Below are 17,048 nucleotides of genomic sequence, written 5' to 3'. Positions count from 1 at the left end.
ATGCGGGGCTCGATCCCAGGACCCTGGGATCATGACCTGAGCCGAAGGCAGAGGCTAACCCACTGAGCCACTCAGGTGCCCCTGGAACAGTTAATCTTCTAGAGGAGGAGCCAGAGAGGAGGAAATCCCCAAACTACATGGCACTGGTTGCTTCTTAGAAGAATGGACTTTGGGGAACAAGGGCAGAGGTCGCAGTAAGAAGACCGTTACTCAAGCAAGAGCTGAGGGCTGCTTGACTCGGGGGAGCAGTAGGAGGCTCAGAACAAGTGAAGGAAACAGGAGAAACAGGAAGACGCTGCTGGCCGGGGGCACTGCCCCCGCAAAGGAGACCGCAGAGCTGCGGACTGCAGGTACTGCTTGGTTGCTCCTGAGACTTTTGAGGACGGTGGACCGACGATGCAGCCTCGGGGAGCAGTTTTCGTGGCAAGATGGAGGGGAACCTAATGGGAGAACAGACACCAGGTGCCTGGGAGAGGCGACAGGACAGCAGGTGGAGACGTGGGAGTGAATGACCCCTCATCACACACTTGCTTCACGACGGCTTCGCGGGGCCATCCTTCCCGGGCCCCCTCTGCTCCCCACGGACTTGCCAGTTCTGCTGAAGATTTAAATGACCCTTCTGAATCCGTTCTTCTCCTGCTCCTTAGTCAGCTCTTCCTTCATTCATCACTTTCCATCTTGGCGATGGTGCTACTACGCATTATGTTGTACTTTTTCCCCTTGTAGACCGTTAGCACTTTGAGAAGTTAAGCGGCGTTTCATTCATCCCCACGTCCTTAGAACTGTGGTATATTATGGTACTTAATAAATGTCTGTTAAATAGCTAGGTTCTAACCAATGCCATGAACTTCTGTGTAAAAATGGTCATTTCAAAGGCAGAGGCCTGGGTTTTGAAATCGTGCAGTTGATGTGGTCTGTGGCTATGTATTTTATGTGTGAGACTATTGCCTACAGTTTATATCTTAGATTTCAAAATGCTATGCTGTTCGAAGAGATTTGATAAAGATTCTTAAGGACATTTTAGTCTTTCAGTCTCTGATTTCTGAGCACGTGTTTTTTTTTTAAACCATGATTATTCAAAACTCGGGTTAAGAGAGCTCATCACTGGGCAAGGTGAGTGTGAGCTGCTTGTTTGTAAGATTAAAAGAATTCTGATATGTCTATATTGTTTTTAAGAGTGTAAAGTCTATATTTCTGGCACTTTACACTAATTGAACATTTAGACTTAGTGGTATCTTAAGATATTCACATAATGTGAATTAGAATTTGTTTCCTTACTGTTTTTTAGGAAGTTCGGTACCTGCTTCAAGTAGCAGCACTGTCCCCACCTCTCTGTCTTCTGGAAGCTGCTTGGGGTTAGACAAGTTCAAGAAACCCGAGGGCAGCTGGGACTGTGAAGTGTGCCTGGTACAGAATAAAGCAGATGCTACTAAATGTGTGGCGTGCGAAAGTGCAAAGCCAGGCACAAAATCTGAGTTTAAAGGTAAGGCATCGGTGCAGTGCCTCCTTGTACTGCCATTTTAAAGTGAAATATTTGCAGATAACTTCAGTCTCACATCTGAGTTACTGTAAAGCTGGGTGACTGCCTGGTCAGCAGTGAGGGTTTGTTTTGGTTTGTTTGTTTGTTTTTTTGTTTTGCTTTATCTTTTTTTTTTTTTTTCCTGCAACTGTTAAGGGACTGACTATTCTATCTTGCGTTGAGTCTGAGAGAATTGCAGATACTTGTTTCTAACTGTTAACAGCCCTTTGGGATTTAGATGAGTTTCCTGACTCTGGCGATTTACACCCTGAGAACCAAGTAATCTGGATTTGGGCTTTGGTTTCCCAGAGAATGTTCCAGAGAAAGGAGTCTCTTAATAATTTTGTTTTGTAAATACAAAGGAAGAACCTCTAAAAACAGTTTATGCTGAACTGTCACTGAAGGCCTCATTTTTCAAGTCTTTATTATCCTTTGTGACTTAATATTTCATATGAGATACATTTCAGTAAAAAGGTTGATAAAGCTGGGAAAGAGCAGAAATTTTAGATCTGAAATAGCAGTCAGGGAGAGTTGAGAAAGATTGTTACCAATAAGGGAGAGGGCCTCAAAGGCGAGACCATGAGGGCATTAAAGAAAGAATGCCAAGTTGAATCAGCTTGTACCGTGTCTTGGACTAACGACTTCCAGACTCTCTTGACTGGAAACCAAGCAGGAAGCTTTTACAGTGTGACCCACCACATGTATCGCATATTTGTATGATTGATTGAAAGTGTCACAAACCAGTACTTACTCTTTAGTTTGTTTAAGTTGCCCTATTTCTATTCTTTTTCATTTTAGAAGAAAAATGCTGGTTGCAACCCACCCAACTAATTACATGGTTAAAGGGATGCAGCTGGTTTGAAAAACACTGCCTTTGGGGGGCACCTGGGTGGCTCAGTTGATCTGACTCTTGGTTTGGCTCAGGGTCGGGAGATCGATCCCAGTGTTGGGCTCCACAGTCAGTGTGGAGTTTGCTTGAAACTTCGTCTCTCTCCCTCTTTCTCTCTTTCTCTCTGCCCCACCCCTACTCGCTATCTCTCAAATAGATCAAATAAATAAAATCCCAAACTCTGCATTTGGGTGTTTGAGGTCCCTATTTTCCAGTCCACTTGAGGTTGTTGTGTAGCTGTGAACCTTGTGGTCCTCTTTCCGTGCCCTCTCCCTGTTGTGCTGTAATCATCAAACCTTCAAGTCTGTGCCTGTGAGGCAGAAGTGAGAACGAGTTCATTATTGTCTTTAGCACCTCAAGTTTTAGCTTTCCGTCTAATATCACTTGAGGTATTTACAGACCATGTGGAATGCTGCTTGCTTCTCAGATTTTGATAATTTTTAAGGTAAGTTTCTTAGCGAAAGAAAGGAATGGGTCATCATTAAAGGTAGATTTGAAGATAAGAGGGCTTTGTCTCTATACGTGGGTAAGCCGGGTTGATGGATAAATATCTTGGCACGCCAGTGATTCCTGTTCATTTCTAGTTTCTAAGCTACAGAAAAGCATTATGAAACCAAGACTTTGATCTTGTCAACATGGTACTATTTGTTTGTAAGCACTGCTTCTGCTTATGCAGGTCTTCTGGTGTTCTGAGGTTGAACTTTTTTAATGTTTTTTTTTAATGTTTGATAATGAATTTATTCACAAGATGTCAAACTCTGGCTATAACAGGATTCCTAGTGAAAAGTCTGTCTTTTGTCCCCGTTGCTTCATTTTCCATCCTTCCTCACCCACCAGAGGGAATAACTGGTGGTTAGTTCCTCAGAATTCTTCCAGAGTTTCTTCATACACATGATAAGCAAATATACTCTTATTCTGTGTGTTCTTATTTCCCTCTATTTTGTTAGAAAATGTTGTGTACCATACTGTCTTTCTGCCCCCTTGATTTTATCCTGGATTAGCTTGGACACATCTTTTCTCTTGGTTCATAGCTGCCTGGGATTGCATATGACATTTTGCATGTCTGTGAGTTTATCTTTAAAAATAAAGACTTAGGGGCGCCTGGGTGGCTCAGTGGGTTAAGCCGCTGCCTTCGGCTCAGGTCATGATCTCCGGGTCCTGGGATCGAGTCCCACATCCAGGTCTCTGCTCAGCAGGGAGCCTGCTTCCTCCTCTCTCTCTGCCTGCCTCTCTGCCTACTTGTGATCTCTCTCTGTCAAATAAATAAATAAAAAATCTAAAAAAAAAATAAAAATAAAAATAAAGACTTAGGGGAAAAAAAGAAAGTAAAATAAAGACCTAGGATGTGAAGGTGATCTGGCTGTGCTGTCACCCCATTGATCACCGGGGTGGCTTCCCCTGATCTGGCTGGCTGGCGCTCCCTTCCTCCCTACGGCTCCACGTACATCCGTCCGAAAGCTGCGTGCTCTGGTCAAAGAGGACGACCTTCCCAGATAGAGGAGGGCCCTTCTCAACTCAAGCGTGTATATAGAGCAGCTGCGCTCCCCTGCTAGAACCTCCAGGCAAGCTCTCAAGGTCCATTCTTAGGAGCGTGTAGGGTAGTGAAGCTTCAAGACTCCAGATGCATCCAAGTGACGTGCTGCATGCGTCAGTCTGCCTTTCTTTACAGAATAAATAAATAAATACTTAGCTGTAGAATTGTTGGGTCAAAGGACACATGTGTTCGTAATTTCTAGTAAATACAGTTGTCTTCCATGGATTGTGTGCTAATTTACCCATCCACTTGTCCTGTAGAAAGTGTCTGTTCCTCCTCGACTCCTCACCAACACTGCCTTACCAGGTTTGTTGGATCCCTGCCGGTATCACGGATGAAAGGTGGCGTGTCCGTATAGTTGGGAGGAGCGAGATGGAATTCTCTTGCCGAACATTGGGCTGCTGCTTCGTGTTCACTGCCTTTCACTCTTCAAAGGAGGCCTTTCCAGAGTTAGTTCTTTTTTTTTTTTTTTTTTTAAGATTTTATTTATGTATTAGAGAGTGGGCACGCACGAGCAGAGGGAGAAGGAGAGACAAACCCCCTCTGAGCAGGGAGCCCAATGCAGGGCTCAATCCCAGGACCCCTGGGATCATGACCTGAGCTGAAGGCAGACGCTTAACCAACTGAAGCCACCCCGGTGCCCCTCCAGAGGTACTCGTTTGTTTTTCAGGGGGACATTTTGTTTGCGAGGATGGCGTTAACTCAGTGACTTGTGTTTTATATTTTGAAGGCTTTGGCACATCTTCCTCATCTTCAAACCCAGCATCCTCATCCTTCAAATTTGGTATCCCATCATCCTCTTCTGGACCTTCTCAGACCTTAACAAGCACTGGAAATTTTAAGTTTGGAGATCAGGGAGGCTTCAAAATCGGAGTGTCCTCAGAGTCTGAGTCTCCAAACTCCGTGAGTGAAGGCTTTAAATTTCCTAAACCATTAGGAGATTTTAAATTTGGAGTTTCGTCTGAAACTAAACCTGAGGAAGCTAAAAAAGACAGTAAGAGTGAGAACGATTTTAAGTTTGGACTTCCTTCGGGCGTAAGTAACACGGCTTCATTAGCTCCATTTCAGTTTGGCGTGTCTAATCTCGGGCAGCAGGAGAAGAAAGAGGAACTACCTAAGTCTTCGGCTGCGGGCTTCAGCTTTGGTCCCGGTGTTATTAACCCCACCCCTGCTGCTGCCAACACCGCAGTGACCGCTGAGAGCAAGAGCAGCTTCAGCTTTGGAACCCTAGAAACCAAGAGTGTTTCCGTGGCTCCTTTCACGTGTAAGACGTCAGAAGCCAAAAAAGAAGAAACGCCTGCCGCCAAAGGAGGGTTCACGTTTGGCAGCATAGAGCCTGCCCCTCCGCCGTCTGCCTCGTTGTTCGTGCCGGGAAGGACAGAAGAGAAGCAGCAGGAACAGGTCACTTCCACTTCTCTGGTGTTTGGGAAGAAAGCTGACAGTGAAGAGCCAAAGTGTCCATCAGTGTTTTCCTTTGGAAATTCAGAGCAGACCAAAGAGGAGAGTTCTTCAAAGTCCACCTTTAGTTTCAGCGTGGTGAAACCAGCTGAGAAGGAATCGGAACAGCCAACAAAGGCCGCTTTCACATTTGGAACACCAACCAATACTACGGCTGGTAAGTATTAAACTTTTTTTTTTTTTTTTTTTTAAAACAACGAGGCGTCTCTGATCTCTGGACAAATGCAGCAGGTCAGGGAGTGGTTTACACTGAACAGAGCTGAGCGAGACCAGGAACAGCTCTCTGGAAAGGAGCATAGGATTTTCAGTTTTCACTGCTCCATACCCCAAGAGGTGAAGAGGTTTCTGCAGCTGTGATGGCAAGCCCGCAGGGTTGCACGTCTGTCCATGCTCCTCCCTTCTGTTTGAGCTTTGACAGTTGGGATTGGCCTCCTGTTCAGGAGCGTAGGCCTGCCTTCGTAAGCTCATGAAATATTTCTAACTCATTCTTTATGTACAGGCCTTCATTCACAGATACAGTTAACGAGTCGTCATCAGGCATTTAAGGAGCATAGACAACAAATATAATTTGTCTCTAAACAGGGGATTATGAAAACTAGTATCCTGAAGGAAAAATGAAAGAGTATTTTAAAAACTTTGAGAAAACGTGCTTGGTGAAATGAAATCCTTCTGTGGGCTGAGCAGCAGAAAAACCTTAGATGATAGATTAGTGAACTAGGATTTCATAGAACTCAGTTTCACAGATGTGCAGAGAGACTGGGTCCAGCCAGCCCTCAAGTGCCATTGCAGGAGGGCTGCTTAGCAGATGAGAACAGGACGGGAGAAGTATGAAAGCAGTGACAGAAGAACATTTCCTTTGTGCAGAGAAAACCTCTCCTTAAAAATGAAAACGGCCCACTCATTAGCCAGGACCAGTGAGGTTGTAGGACACTAAAGCCAAAATCTTGAATGCTTTCAGAGAGAGGAAAGCTCTTTGCCATCAGACTTTGAATTTGTAAGACCACGTGCTTGAAACAGAGCAGCGTCCTAAAAGTGAAAATGGTCTTGATCTTACAATTTTATATCCAGCTGAAGGGCAAAATAGAGATGTTTTCAGACAGGCCAAAAAATAGAATGCCTGTGAACACTTCTGAACATACACTGGAAACACGAAATGAAAAATTTACCTTGAAAAAAAAAAGGAAATCAGTGGATTTTTTTTTTTTTTTTGGGTCCATTGTCTGGACATTCAAAACACTCTCCAAAAAAGAAAGTAAATACTCCATTATATACAATTTGGAAAGGAGTAAAAACACGATTAGGTCTAATTAGATGTAATTGTGGTATCACTGTACTTTTTCCACTGAAACAGACACTCTTAACCTCCCAGTAATGAACTTGAAAGTGAGCCAGTGTGCTCCACTTTCTGTAAATCACACTAACACCCATACCATATCGCGGCTGGCCTGTACAGAGACAGTATTGGAACTGAGACCTCATTGGGAGAGTTTAAAAAAAAAAAAAAAAATCTTCAGGAAGGTGGGTGATTTCAGGCTCATATACAACCAGTAGCTTTCCTCTAAATCAGCAAGAAATAGCTGCGCAAATGACCTATTTCAGACCTGTTCCCGAGTGAGAGCACTGTCCCTCGCAGTGTCCTCGGTGTCCTCTCGCTCTGTGTGTAGTTGACTGTGGTTGACACACCTGTCACATGAGTTGCAGGTGTGTAGCATAGCGATCGGGCGGCTGCATGTGGTAGTCCGTGCCCAGCGCCGCGCCATCTGTCCCCACACGGTGCCGGGACAGCACTGTAGACTGTCTTCTGGTGCTGGGCCGTGTCAGCTGTGACGGACTCCTTCCAGAGCTGGAAGCCTTCGTTTCAGTTCTGAGAGGAATTTCGATGGAGTGTCACAAGCTAAGCTCATTTTAAAATTCACCTGGAAGGGAGAATGCACGAGAGATTTTGGAGAACAGGGCAGGCACGCAGACAGGTTTGCTCCACTCGTATCAGACCATACTGTGAAGCCGCAGGAATTGAAACAGTCTAGGAGAGGTAACTGCAGAGGGAAGAAATGCACATGTACTTGGAAATTTAGTGTGTCCTAAGGGGGGAGTTATAAACGAGTGAGTGAGGACGACCTGGTCAGTAAATGATGCAGTTGGACAGATGAGGGTCTTGCTAACATCTCTTGCAAAATCGAGAGGAGAGCTGTCTCCCGCTGTCTGAACAGGTGTCCAGAGGTAGCCTCCAGTGTGGGATTGAAGGGATATTTTTTATTCTTACTAATCTGAATGCTGAAAGTTATCTGATCTAAGACGTAGTCCAAAAGCCGTAAAAGAAAAGATGGACATACTTGCTTACATCAAAATTCAATATAGCACGTCCATTTGATGAATTTATGTAAAAAAAACCTTAGTGGTTCTGTGTTCCAGTGACTGGCTAGACTGCACGGTAGGAAGAAGTGCCTTTCTGTGGTTCCGTGTCCTCAGAGTTTTGTGTGTCCCGTCACCCGTGTCTGCAGATCCGGGGGCCGCGAAGCCGTCGTTCACCTTCTTGAACAGCAGCGCCCCCACGTCCAGCGCGCCGGCCCCGGCCGCCGCGGGGGGCATGTTCGGGAGCTCTGCCGCCGCCTCCAGCACGCCTGGGACTGCCTTTGTGTTCGGACAGGCCGGCAACCCTGGGAGCGGCCCTGCCTTCGGGAGCTCGGCCGAGTCGGGCGCGTCTCAGTCGTTGCTGTTTTCTCAAGAGAGTAAACCCGCAACCACCTCGAGCGCGGCCGCGGCCGTCACCCCGTTTGTCTTTGGGCCGGGAGCCGGCAGCCACAGCACCGCCAGCTCCGGCTTTAGCTTCGGAGCCACGACCACATCCAGCGCTGCAGGTACGGTGACGCGAGGAAAGCGGACGTGTTGTAGCCGGCCGGGCTGGGACTGTCCTCTCCCGGCAGGTAACTGGCGGGGACCCGAGAAGAGACAGGTGCCGCTAGGCCGGCTGCCCCCAGCGTGCTGTCGCCGTTCGCTGCCTGGAATCACGTCCATTTGGTGGTTCGGTTTAATATCATGAACTCGTGGCGGGGAGCTTTCTAGTTTCAGTGTCCGCTTTAGATTTTCCAGGTGTTCTTTTTGAAACGTTGGGTGGTTGAGTAACCAGAAACTGGGGACTCTCTCATTCGGCGTGAGCCCGCGGTTGGTAGCACGTACGGGGGACAGCGCTAGTGGCCTCTGCTGCAGGTTAGGTAGTCGGGCGAGAGATCGCTTGTCCTGGATCGCTCTCTCTGCCTGACAAAAAATGTGGCTGCGAAGGTGGGGACGCTGGCTCGTCAGCCACTTTGCTGATGCGAATTCTGTATGGTCTCCCTGAGTAATGGGCGAGGACTGTGCTCTTCGTGATTATCAAAACTGGCCTTGCTGGGGTTTGCTCCAAGACAAGTGTCTGATAGGAAGCTTCAAGTTTGCTGCTGACTTGCTAGCAGTTTCTTGAGGATTATCTCGAGGTGGCTCTCAGGTGACATCGGTGTTTCTCTGGGCTTCTAGGATCCTCCTTTGTATTTGGCACGGGACCTTCGGCGCCATCTGCCAGTCCAGCATTTGGTGTTAACCAAACCCCGACATTTGGACAGAGTCAAGGTGCCAGCCAGCCCACTCCCCCAGGCTTTGGAGCTCTGTCCTCGTCAGCAGCGTTGTTTTCTGCTGCCCCTCAGCCCACACCACCTACTTTCGGGACCGTGTCCAGCAGCAGCCAGCCTCCGGTGTTCGGACAGCAGCCGGGTCAGTCCGCCTTTGGCTCCGCAGCAGCTCCGAGTTCCGGTGAGTGCGCCCCGCTCATGGGGCCTGTGTCTGCTCTGCCCCTGGGCTCTGCGTGTCTTCAGACAGAATGGTTTCTCAATTCTGAAACTGTGCCTGTGTCTTCTTTCTTTTTTTATTTTTATTTTTATGTCTTTTTCTTTTTTAAGGATTTTAGTTGAGAGAGAGCTAATGTGCATAAGCGGGGGGAGGGGAGAGAGGGGAGCCGAGGGAGCCCAGCACGGGGCTTGATCTCAGGACTCGGATCGTGGCCCGGGCTGAGGGCAGACACTTCAGCGACTGAGCTACCAGGCACCCCTGTCGTATTTCTTTAAATGTCTCTTGTACTTGGCAGAATAGAAAAGTATGTGTTGGGACTTCCCTAGAAACAACATTCCCAACTTTCATACAGTGAAGCACTTTAAGGCATTAACCATGCAGTTAAAATGTAGTTATTTCTTATTCTTTGAGGTGCGGTATCGGTTCTGTCCCATTTCTCCCATCTGAGCTTAGGGGCACCCCAGCCTAGATTTCAGCCGCATTTTCTAGTCCTCATTGTGATTGGATTTCCTTCGGGAAGTCCTCCCCGCGGCTGCAGCTCTCTCCTGGAACAGAACCCCCCAGGTGCCCAGGACACTGCTTGATGATCCTTGACTTGCATATTTAAACGAACATTCCCGTGTGTGTGTGTGTGTGTGTGTGTGTGCGCGTGCGCACGTGTGCATGCACACACCTGCTTAATACGGCTAATCACATTGTACTCTGAGGATATATTTCCTCAAAACTGTAGGATGTGTGGTTTTCTGACCGTGGAATACGACTTCATACAGAAAAGCCTGGGACAGAAACGAGCAGCTCGCCCTCTGCCAGCAGCCCCCGCCCGCGCCCCCGGCTCCCTGCTCGTTCACGCACCTCTTTCCTTTGCTCTGACTTGTCTGGGCTTTCGTGGCGATCCCTTTCCTGGGGTTTTATTTAAAGCTAACTGCTGACCTGTGAGGCTCTACAGAATATCATTTTGCCTTATTTTTAACTCTGTGTAATGGAATCCACACTGTGTTCAATCTCCGGATTCGTGTGGCTTTCACTCTGGCAGAGCTCACCCGTGCTGGCGCGTGTGTTGTGCTCAGTCACTGCCGCACCGTCCGTCAGGTTGTGAACGTGGCACAGTTCATCCATACGCTGCTGCTGAGTGTGTCCGAGTTGTTTCTATTACCAGTCGGGAAATGCGCTTCTGCTTATTCTTGTATATGTGCCTGGAGGCACACGTGCATACTTTTCAAGGGTACATACCCGGGAGAGGGATGGCCAAACTAAAAGGTATGCGTGCAAATCTTAGACTTCAGAAAATAATGCAGGCATATCCTGACGGAGTGTGCCCGTTCGCATCCTACTACATTGTATGAAGATTCTCATATTTTGAGTCTACCGGATTTCATTTTCTGTGAATTTTTTTTTTTTAAGATTTTATTTATTTATTTGACAGAAAAATCGCAAAGTAGGCAGAGAGGCAGGCAGAGAGAAAGGGGGAAGCAGGCTCCCTGCTGTGGGGCTCGATCCCAGGACTCTGAGACCATGACCCGAGCTGAAGGCAGAGGCTTAACCCACTGAGCCACCCAGGTGCCCCTGTGAATTGTTTTTTTGGCCTTTTTTTTTCACTTTTGCTTAGTGATTTGCAGGAATTTTTTATGTATCTTGGATATTAGTACTTGGCCAGTTAGTACAGGTAGCAGAATTTCCGCTGGGACCTGTGTTAGCCATTTTAATCAGGACGTATGGGTTCTTCTCAGAATGTGGGGTGGCGTAGTGCAGCCTCCCTCCACGCCGGTGCCCTTCCCCGCAGTCCTCCTCTGCCAGGGACCGCCGTGTGCTTAGATCAGTTCTGAGTATGCAGGGGCCGTATGGTACAGTGCGCTTTGCTTTTCTATACAAAATTTTGTTTTCTCCAGCACCAGTGATCCCGGTTTGTGTTAGGAATTTCTTTGTACCTGTCATTAGTTATAATTTTAGCTCTTCTCCCAGTCATACAGATTGCTTCTCAATCTTTCCATATATGTTGGCTGCTTGTTGTTTAGTATTGGAAGGAAATTTTTCACAGAATCTTCTCACCCGTTCCTTCTACCAGGCTTTCTAGGCTTGCTGTTGAACTGTGGTCTTGGTATCTCTCTTCACCGTTCTGGAGATTGCCCTTCGCTTCCTCTCTTTGCTGGAGGATGTCAGTGTCTTGTTCTTTCTTAATCCTTTGTTTTGAGAGAGCAGATCTTCCAGTGATTTCTTAAGTCCTCAGGGAAGAGAATTTTGAGACCTTACATTTCTGGAAGTATCTTTATTCTGTGCCTGTGTTTGGTAAGATTTTGGTTGAATGCAAGTTTCATTGGAAATAATTTTCATAGTTGTGAAAGGATTTCTCCATGCTGGACTTTCTGGATCTCTCAGAGTTGCTCTGGAAGTCTTTCTTGATGTTTGCTTTTGTATGTGTGCTGCTGAAGTAAGCGCTTGATCTTTGCTTTTTGACCCATTTCTTCTTTCTGAATCTCACTGGATCTTTTCTTTGGCTTCGGTGTTCTGACTTAACCAGGTGGATGTTCCTTAATCTGGATCCATTTTTATCCATTGACTGTGTGAAGAATTTAGTTTGTCTTTTTGTGAATGTCCATTCTTGGGAACTTTCTGGAATTACTTCTTTGAAGATTTTTCTGCCACATTCTTTTACTTCTGTTCTTTTTTCCTTTTTGTCCCTTCTGTCCTTTCTGGAAAGATTTCTTCCATTTATCTTTTATTTCCCCTTTGGTCAGGATTTTACTTTCCTAATTTCAGATGTTCTTTTTTATCCTGTGGGTGTGTCCTTTTTATATTCTTAATGTTCTTATTTCAGAATTGTTACCTGTTACCTCTTTAGGATATTAATGATGAGATGTGGGGTTTCCTTTTCTTCCCTTTACATTGTGGTTCAATCCATTTCTACAAATTGTTTTTCTCTTATTCTTTGGCTCTTGGTGTTTCTTATGAAATACTTTCCTCAACTGTCTGGGGCTTCTTGGCTATCCACTCAACAGTTGTTTTTTTAAATGGTAGTAGGAATAATTAACACGAGATCCATCATTTCAGCAAATTAAGTGCACGATGCAGTGTTAACTACAGGCCCCTGTCGTACTGCTAACGGCTGCACCCCGCCTCTGGTGTAACTGCGCTCCGCACCCGTTGGCGAGCCCCTCTCCATTCTTTCAGTCCCCCCCTCCCCACCACACACACCCCAAACCCACCTCCCCCACCCCCCCACCCCGCAACCACCCTTCTCTCTGCTTCTGTGGTTTGGCAGTTTGGATTCCTCATGTAAGAGAAGTCATGCAGTACCCGTCGTGGGTCCGGCTTATTCCACTTAGCATGACGTCCTCCCGCTTCAGCCAGGCGCTTGCATATTGTTTAAAGGCTGAACAGTGTTCCTGTGTACGAACCGCCTGTTGTTTCATCTCCTCAGTCGGCGGACATTTAGGTTGCGTCCACATCTTGGCTCTAGTAAATAATGGTGCGGTGAACTCGGGAGTTTGGATGTCTCCTTGAGGCCCTGATTTAAATGTTTGGGAGAAATACCCAGAACAGGGTTGCTGGATCATAGGGTAATTTCTATTTTTAGTTATTTTCTGAGGCGCCTCCGCACTGTTCTCCACGGTGGCTGCCCCAGTTTGCATCCCCACCAGCAGAGCACAGGGTTGTTTTCCTTCACGCGCTCACCAGCACCTGTTGTTTCTTGTGTTGCTGATTTTAGCCCTTCTGACAGGTGTGAGGTGGCACCTCACTGTGGTTCTGATGCGCACGTCCCTGACGATGAGTGATGTTGAGCATCTTTGCACGTCTCTTGGCTGTATGTGTCATCTTTGGAGAAATGTCTGTTCACGTCCTTTGTCCATTTTTAAAATCAGGTTATTTGGGCTTTTTGACTACCAAGTTGTAGAAGTTATATATTTTGGATATCAGCTCTTCATCAGATACATGGTTTGCAAACATCTTTTCCTGTCCAACTCATAATTTTACAAGTGTGAGATACCTCAGTACCACTTGATAATTCTTTGTGCATGGAGAAGCTCATAGATCTTGAATCTCACTGTAGGTTCATCTGATGGGCCTGCTTCCTTAGGAAGACCTGGATCTTGGTATCAGTAGGTCTTTCCTTCAGAAGGTCAGACTCCCCGGAGGTTACTCCCAGTGTCCTGCCAGTGTGCAAACTCCCGATGGCCTGTGCTCTGGGAGCTGAGTCAGGGAGGAAGGCTGCAGCTCTCCGTAGTCGGAACGTCAGCTTACTTTTAATCCTTCTGTGTTCAGTAGGATGTTCGGGCCTTTGTGTGTGGCCGCCTAGTCCAGAGACTGAAGTTCTGTCCTGTTGGGGTAGAGGAGAAAAGTCTCCGTGGTATTGGGGAGGAGTGACCTGGGTTCCTGCTCCTCACACAGATATTCTCCCATCCTCCTCCTCCTCCTTTTTCTTTTTTTATAGTCCCACCTTCATGCTCCCTTCCAGAGGCCCCTGGCACCCAAGCCTTTGGGTATGCCTAGTGTAAATGAACTGCGCCTGTGCTTTCCCGGCTGCCAGCTTAGTACTTGGCTCCAGTCAGCCCTCCGGCGTCTCCATTTTGTTGCTGTTGTCTCCTCTCTGTCCCCCATCTTCGTAAAACTCCCTTTACTCTTATTTTAACATAATTTTTGAAGAAGTTAGTGCTAAATGCGTGTGTTGATTCGGCTGTCCTTCACCGGAAGTCTCTTCTACCCTGTTCTCCTTGGGCACGGCTCAGTTGGGTCCCTCGTCCGAGGGTGTCGGAGTATGTTCCGTGTGTCGGTGCAGCGAACGGCTCACTTGAACTTTGTCGAGTGACGGTAAGACCGCTTAGTCCTTCCCGTGTGTTTCTATGTCAAGGTCCGAGTCCTTACCAGAAAACTAGCATTTTGACCTTAGTGAAGTGTTTCTGCTTTAACCGCCGCAGGTTCTTCAGTTTTCCAGTTCGGCAGCAGCAGCACCACCAATTTCAACTTCGCGAACAACAACCCGTCGGGTGTGTTCACGTTCGGGGCGAACCCCGGCACCCCCGCCGCCTCGGCGCAGCCCTCCGGCTCCGCGGCCTTCGCGTTCAGCCAGTCTTCGGCCGCGTTCACCGTGGGGTAAGGCCGCGCGGCGGGGACTGGGGGTGGTGGGGGCGCTGCGGCGTGGCGGGCGCGCGCCTGCGCGGAGCGGGGTTGGGGTGCTCGGCGCGGCCCCGGGGCGGGCGCTGCGTTCGTTCCGCGAGACGCGAGTGTTGGCCGCTGTGCGGTACGCGGGGACAGACGGGTACAGAGAGCGCGTTTCCTTCAGTGACACGCCCGCCCCCGCCTGCCCGCCCCCAGTCGCAGGTCGCCTTATGCGGACGCTGAAGTGTCCCGGAGCGCCGGGTGATGTAACGCAGTCCCTCTTTTTCACAGGTCAAACGGGAAAAATATGTTCTCTTCTTCCGGAACTTCGGTTCCTGGTCGCAAGATAAAGACTGCGGTCAGGCGCAGGAAATAAAGGTCGCGGTGTGTCCCACACCACGTTGGCAACTGCTGGTGCCCTGCTTCTCAGATCCCGGCCGTACTGTGCGTGGGGCTGGCTGTGGTCAGACCTGCCTGACGATTTCCTGAGTTCGCCCCCTCCCCCGCCCCGCCCCTCCCCCCCTCCTCCCCCGTTCAAGAAACAATAATCGCTAGATCGGCGGCTGATTTGGCCCCAGAAATAGGATCCAGCACATGACCCCTGATTGGGCGCCGCTGCCGCGCCGGGGTGGGTGGCTTTGTAGGGATTCTCCGTGTGCGCGCTGCGCTGCGCTCGCGGGTGCGCGCCGGGGGATGCGTCGTTGTAATTATATGGGAGGAATTCTGTATAGATTAGAGAATGTGGAAGTGAATGATTTCTATGCTGAGTTTGTGCTGGTGTATGTGTGAAGTGAGTGAGTCGGGTGTATTGTGCACTAAAATTTTCTGATAGAGGAAGCCTGATTAAAGAATGGTCCATGCTAAGGACTTATTAGATCTAGTGCGTTCTCCATTTAATAATTATATGCTATTTCTATATTTTCATTCTCCTATCACCTGTCTTGCCTTTTTCATTATTTTATTATGAAACTGGTGTAAATACAATTTTGTTTCTGTACTTTTTTGGCATAACATAAATCTGTGAACTTGAAATTTTAATTTTGTGTTAGAAAATTTGTTTGTTCTTTGTTTAGTCTTGTCTCAGATTTTATTATGTAAATCCCATTATTCAAAGTTGCCTAAATCCATTTAGAAATCTTTAAAAAAAAAATTGGGGATTCTTAAAGTGAATTTATTGGCTTTTCTGATCCAGTTTTGTTTGGACCAAAAACCAGTATTGTACAAAGTATTAAGCATATATTTTTATATTTACTGAAATGGACTGTGGTGACTTTGGATAATAAGGAAAAGTTTAATATTAAAGCCATGTTTATTACAGTATAATTAACATGTTAAACCATGGGATAAATGCCATCAATAAAAAATTATGAAATATGTTTTGTTCTAGTGTTAACTTATAATGAAGGTACCAGTGTTAATGGAAGGGAACCTTTTTTTGTAAAGGTTCGCCATGGTCAGAGAAATTCCAAAGAATACATTTAAGTGATTTGGACAACTCCTATGTGAAGGGGAAGTGTCTGGAGGTAAAACATAGAGAAGGTACCCTGCTTTTCTTCTGGTGCTAGGAATCACGCCTACTTTGCATATAAAATGACATATCTTTTTAAAAGTTGAAAATAAACACACGTAACCATTTGCTTGTATCTGTATCTTCCTTGAGAGGCGACTAGACAGTGTTTACTGATCAGGCCTTGGAGACACATGCCGAAAGAAGCCTACAGAAATTACGTGGTCCTTTTGGAAGGAAATTCTTTTACTAATTTTTTCCCCCCAACTGGATCTCGTCCGTTGTCCATAAAAGACCTGTTGGGACAGCATTTGCTTGGTTTTAGACTTAATTTGAGCACACGGTGATTTTGTGCAGACTTTTATTTTGCTTAACTTCTGGTTGAAATCCAAATTCAGAACTTTAGAATGTTTTGTGTTTCCAATTTTGCAAAGATATTTTTTGTTTTGAAAACATCTTAGGTCATTATCTGGTGCTGGTTTGGGGAGAGACATTTTATAATTCTCAGTTTATTAATAATACACATTTGACACAGGCCTGTTTGGGGGTAAATGATGGTGAATACTGGAAACCTGGTTTTAATGTGGAGATGTTAATGCCTAAACTAAGTGGCAGGTTTGTTCATTATCTGCCATCCTCTGGGCCCATAATGAATGGGAATATTGGGCTTTCTGCTCTGGGAAAAATTTTCGTAAGAAATGTGCTAGAAATAGTTATTTAGTATTCTTTAAAACAAGTTGACTGAAAATCAAGGTGGCTTAAAAATGAAATCTTCTGGCACCAAAGCTGTAGTCTACAGAGCTGTAATCAGGGCTTGGGACTTGGATTTTCTGTCTCCATTGTCGTTATTCCCAGGCTGCGCATATGGCTCCAGACGACATTCGTGAACGCAGCTCCAGCGGCAATCCTGCCCCTCCTGACTCGGTCCAGCAGAGGGAATCTCCTTCCTGGACTGGCTCCGCTGGCAGACGTACTTCGCAGCCACTCTCTGCGACTCTAGCAGCGGTCTTGGACAGGCCTCGGTCCTACCTTCCCTACACAAGTGAAAACTGAGGGCAGTTCGTAGAAGAAGGGGGGAAATACCATGGAAAGAAGCTACTTCTACTGCGGGAAGATTTCGAATGCCGGAGGTCCAGGCCTGAGGATGGCACTTCAGGTACCAGGTTGTTTCGAGTAATTTATGATTTGGGGCATTAAGAAGAAGTGTAATTTAGACCACTGAAAAATGTCT

The 17,048-nt window shown here is 46.8% G+C and overlaps 1 protein-coding gene across 4 annotated transcripts in view; it reads left to right on the top strand.

Moving 5' to 3' along the window:
* Nucleotides 1-15,686, top strand: part of NUP153 (nucleoporin 153) — a 73,666-nt gene extending 57,980 nt beyond the window's left edge. For all 4 annotated transcript variants that reach the window (XM_044259425.1, XM_044259434.1, XM_044259416.1 and 1 more), the window contains 6 exons: nt 1,289-1,483; nt 4,673-5,557; nt 7,902-8,258; nt 8,911-9,183; nt 14,130-14,304; nt 14,602-15,686. In XM_044259425.1, coding sequence (XP_044115360.1) covers nt 1,289-1,483; nt 4,673-5,557; nt 7,902-8,258; nt 8,911-9,183; nt 14,130-14,304; nt 14,602-14,686 — 1,970 coding nt within the window. In that variant the 3' untranslated portion in view covers nt 14,687-15,686. The remainder of the gene's footprint in view (nt 1-1,288; nt 1,484-4,672; nt 5,558-7,901; nt 8,259-8,910; nt 9,184-14,129; nt 14,305-14,601) is intronic.
* Nucleotides 15,687-17,048: the final 1,362 nt, after the last annotated feature.

This window comes from Neovison vison, chromosome 1 (genome assembly GCF_020171115.1).
Source record: "Neovison vison isolate M4711 chromosome 1, ASM_NN_V1, whole genome shotgun sequence".
Classification (NCBI taxonomy): domain Eukaryota; kingdom Metazoa; phylum Chordata; class Mammalia; order Carnivora; family Mustelidae; genus Neogale; species Neogale vison.
This window is presented reverse-complemented; position numbering and strand designations above follow the sequence as displayed.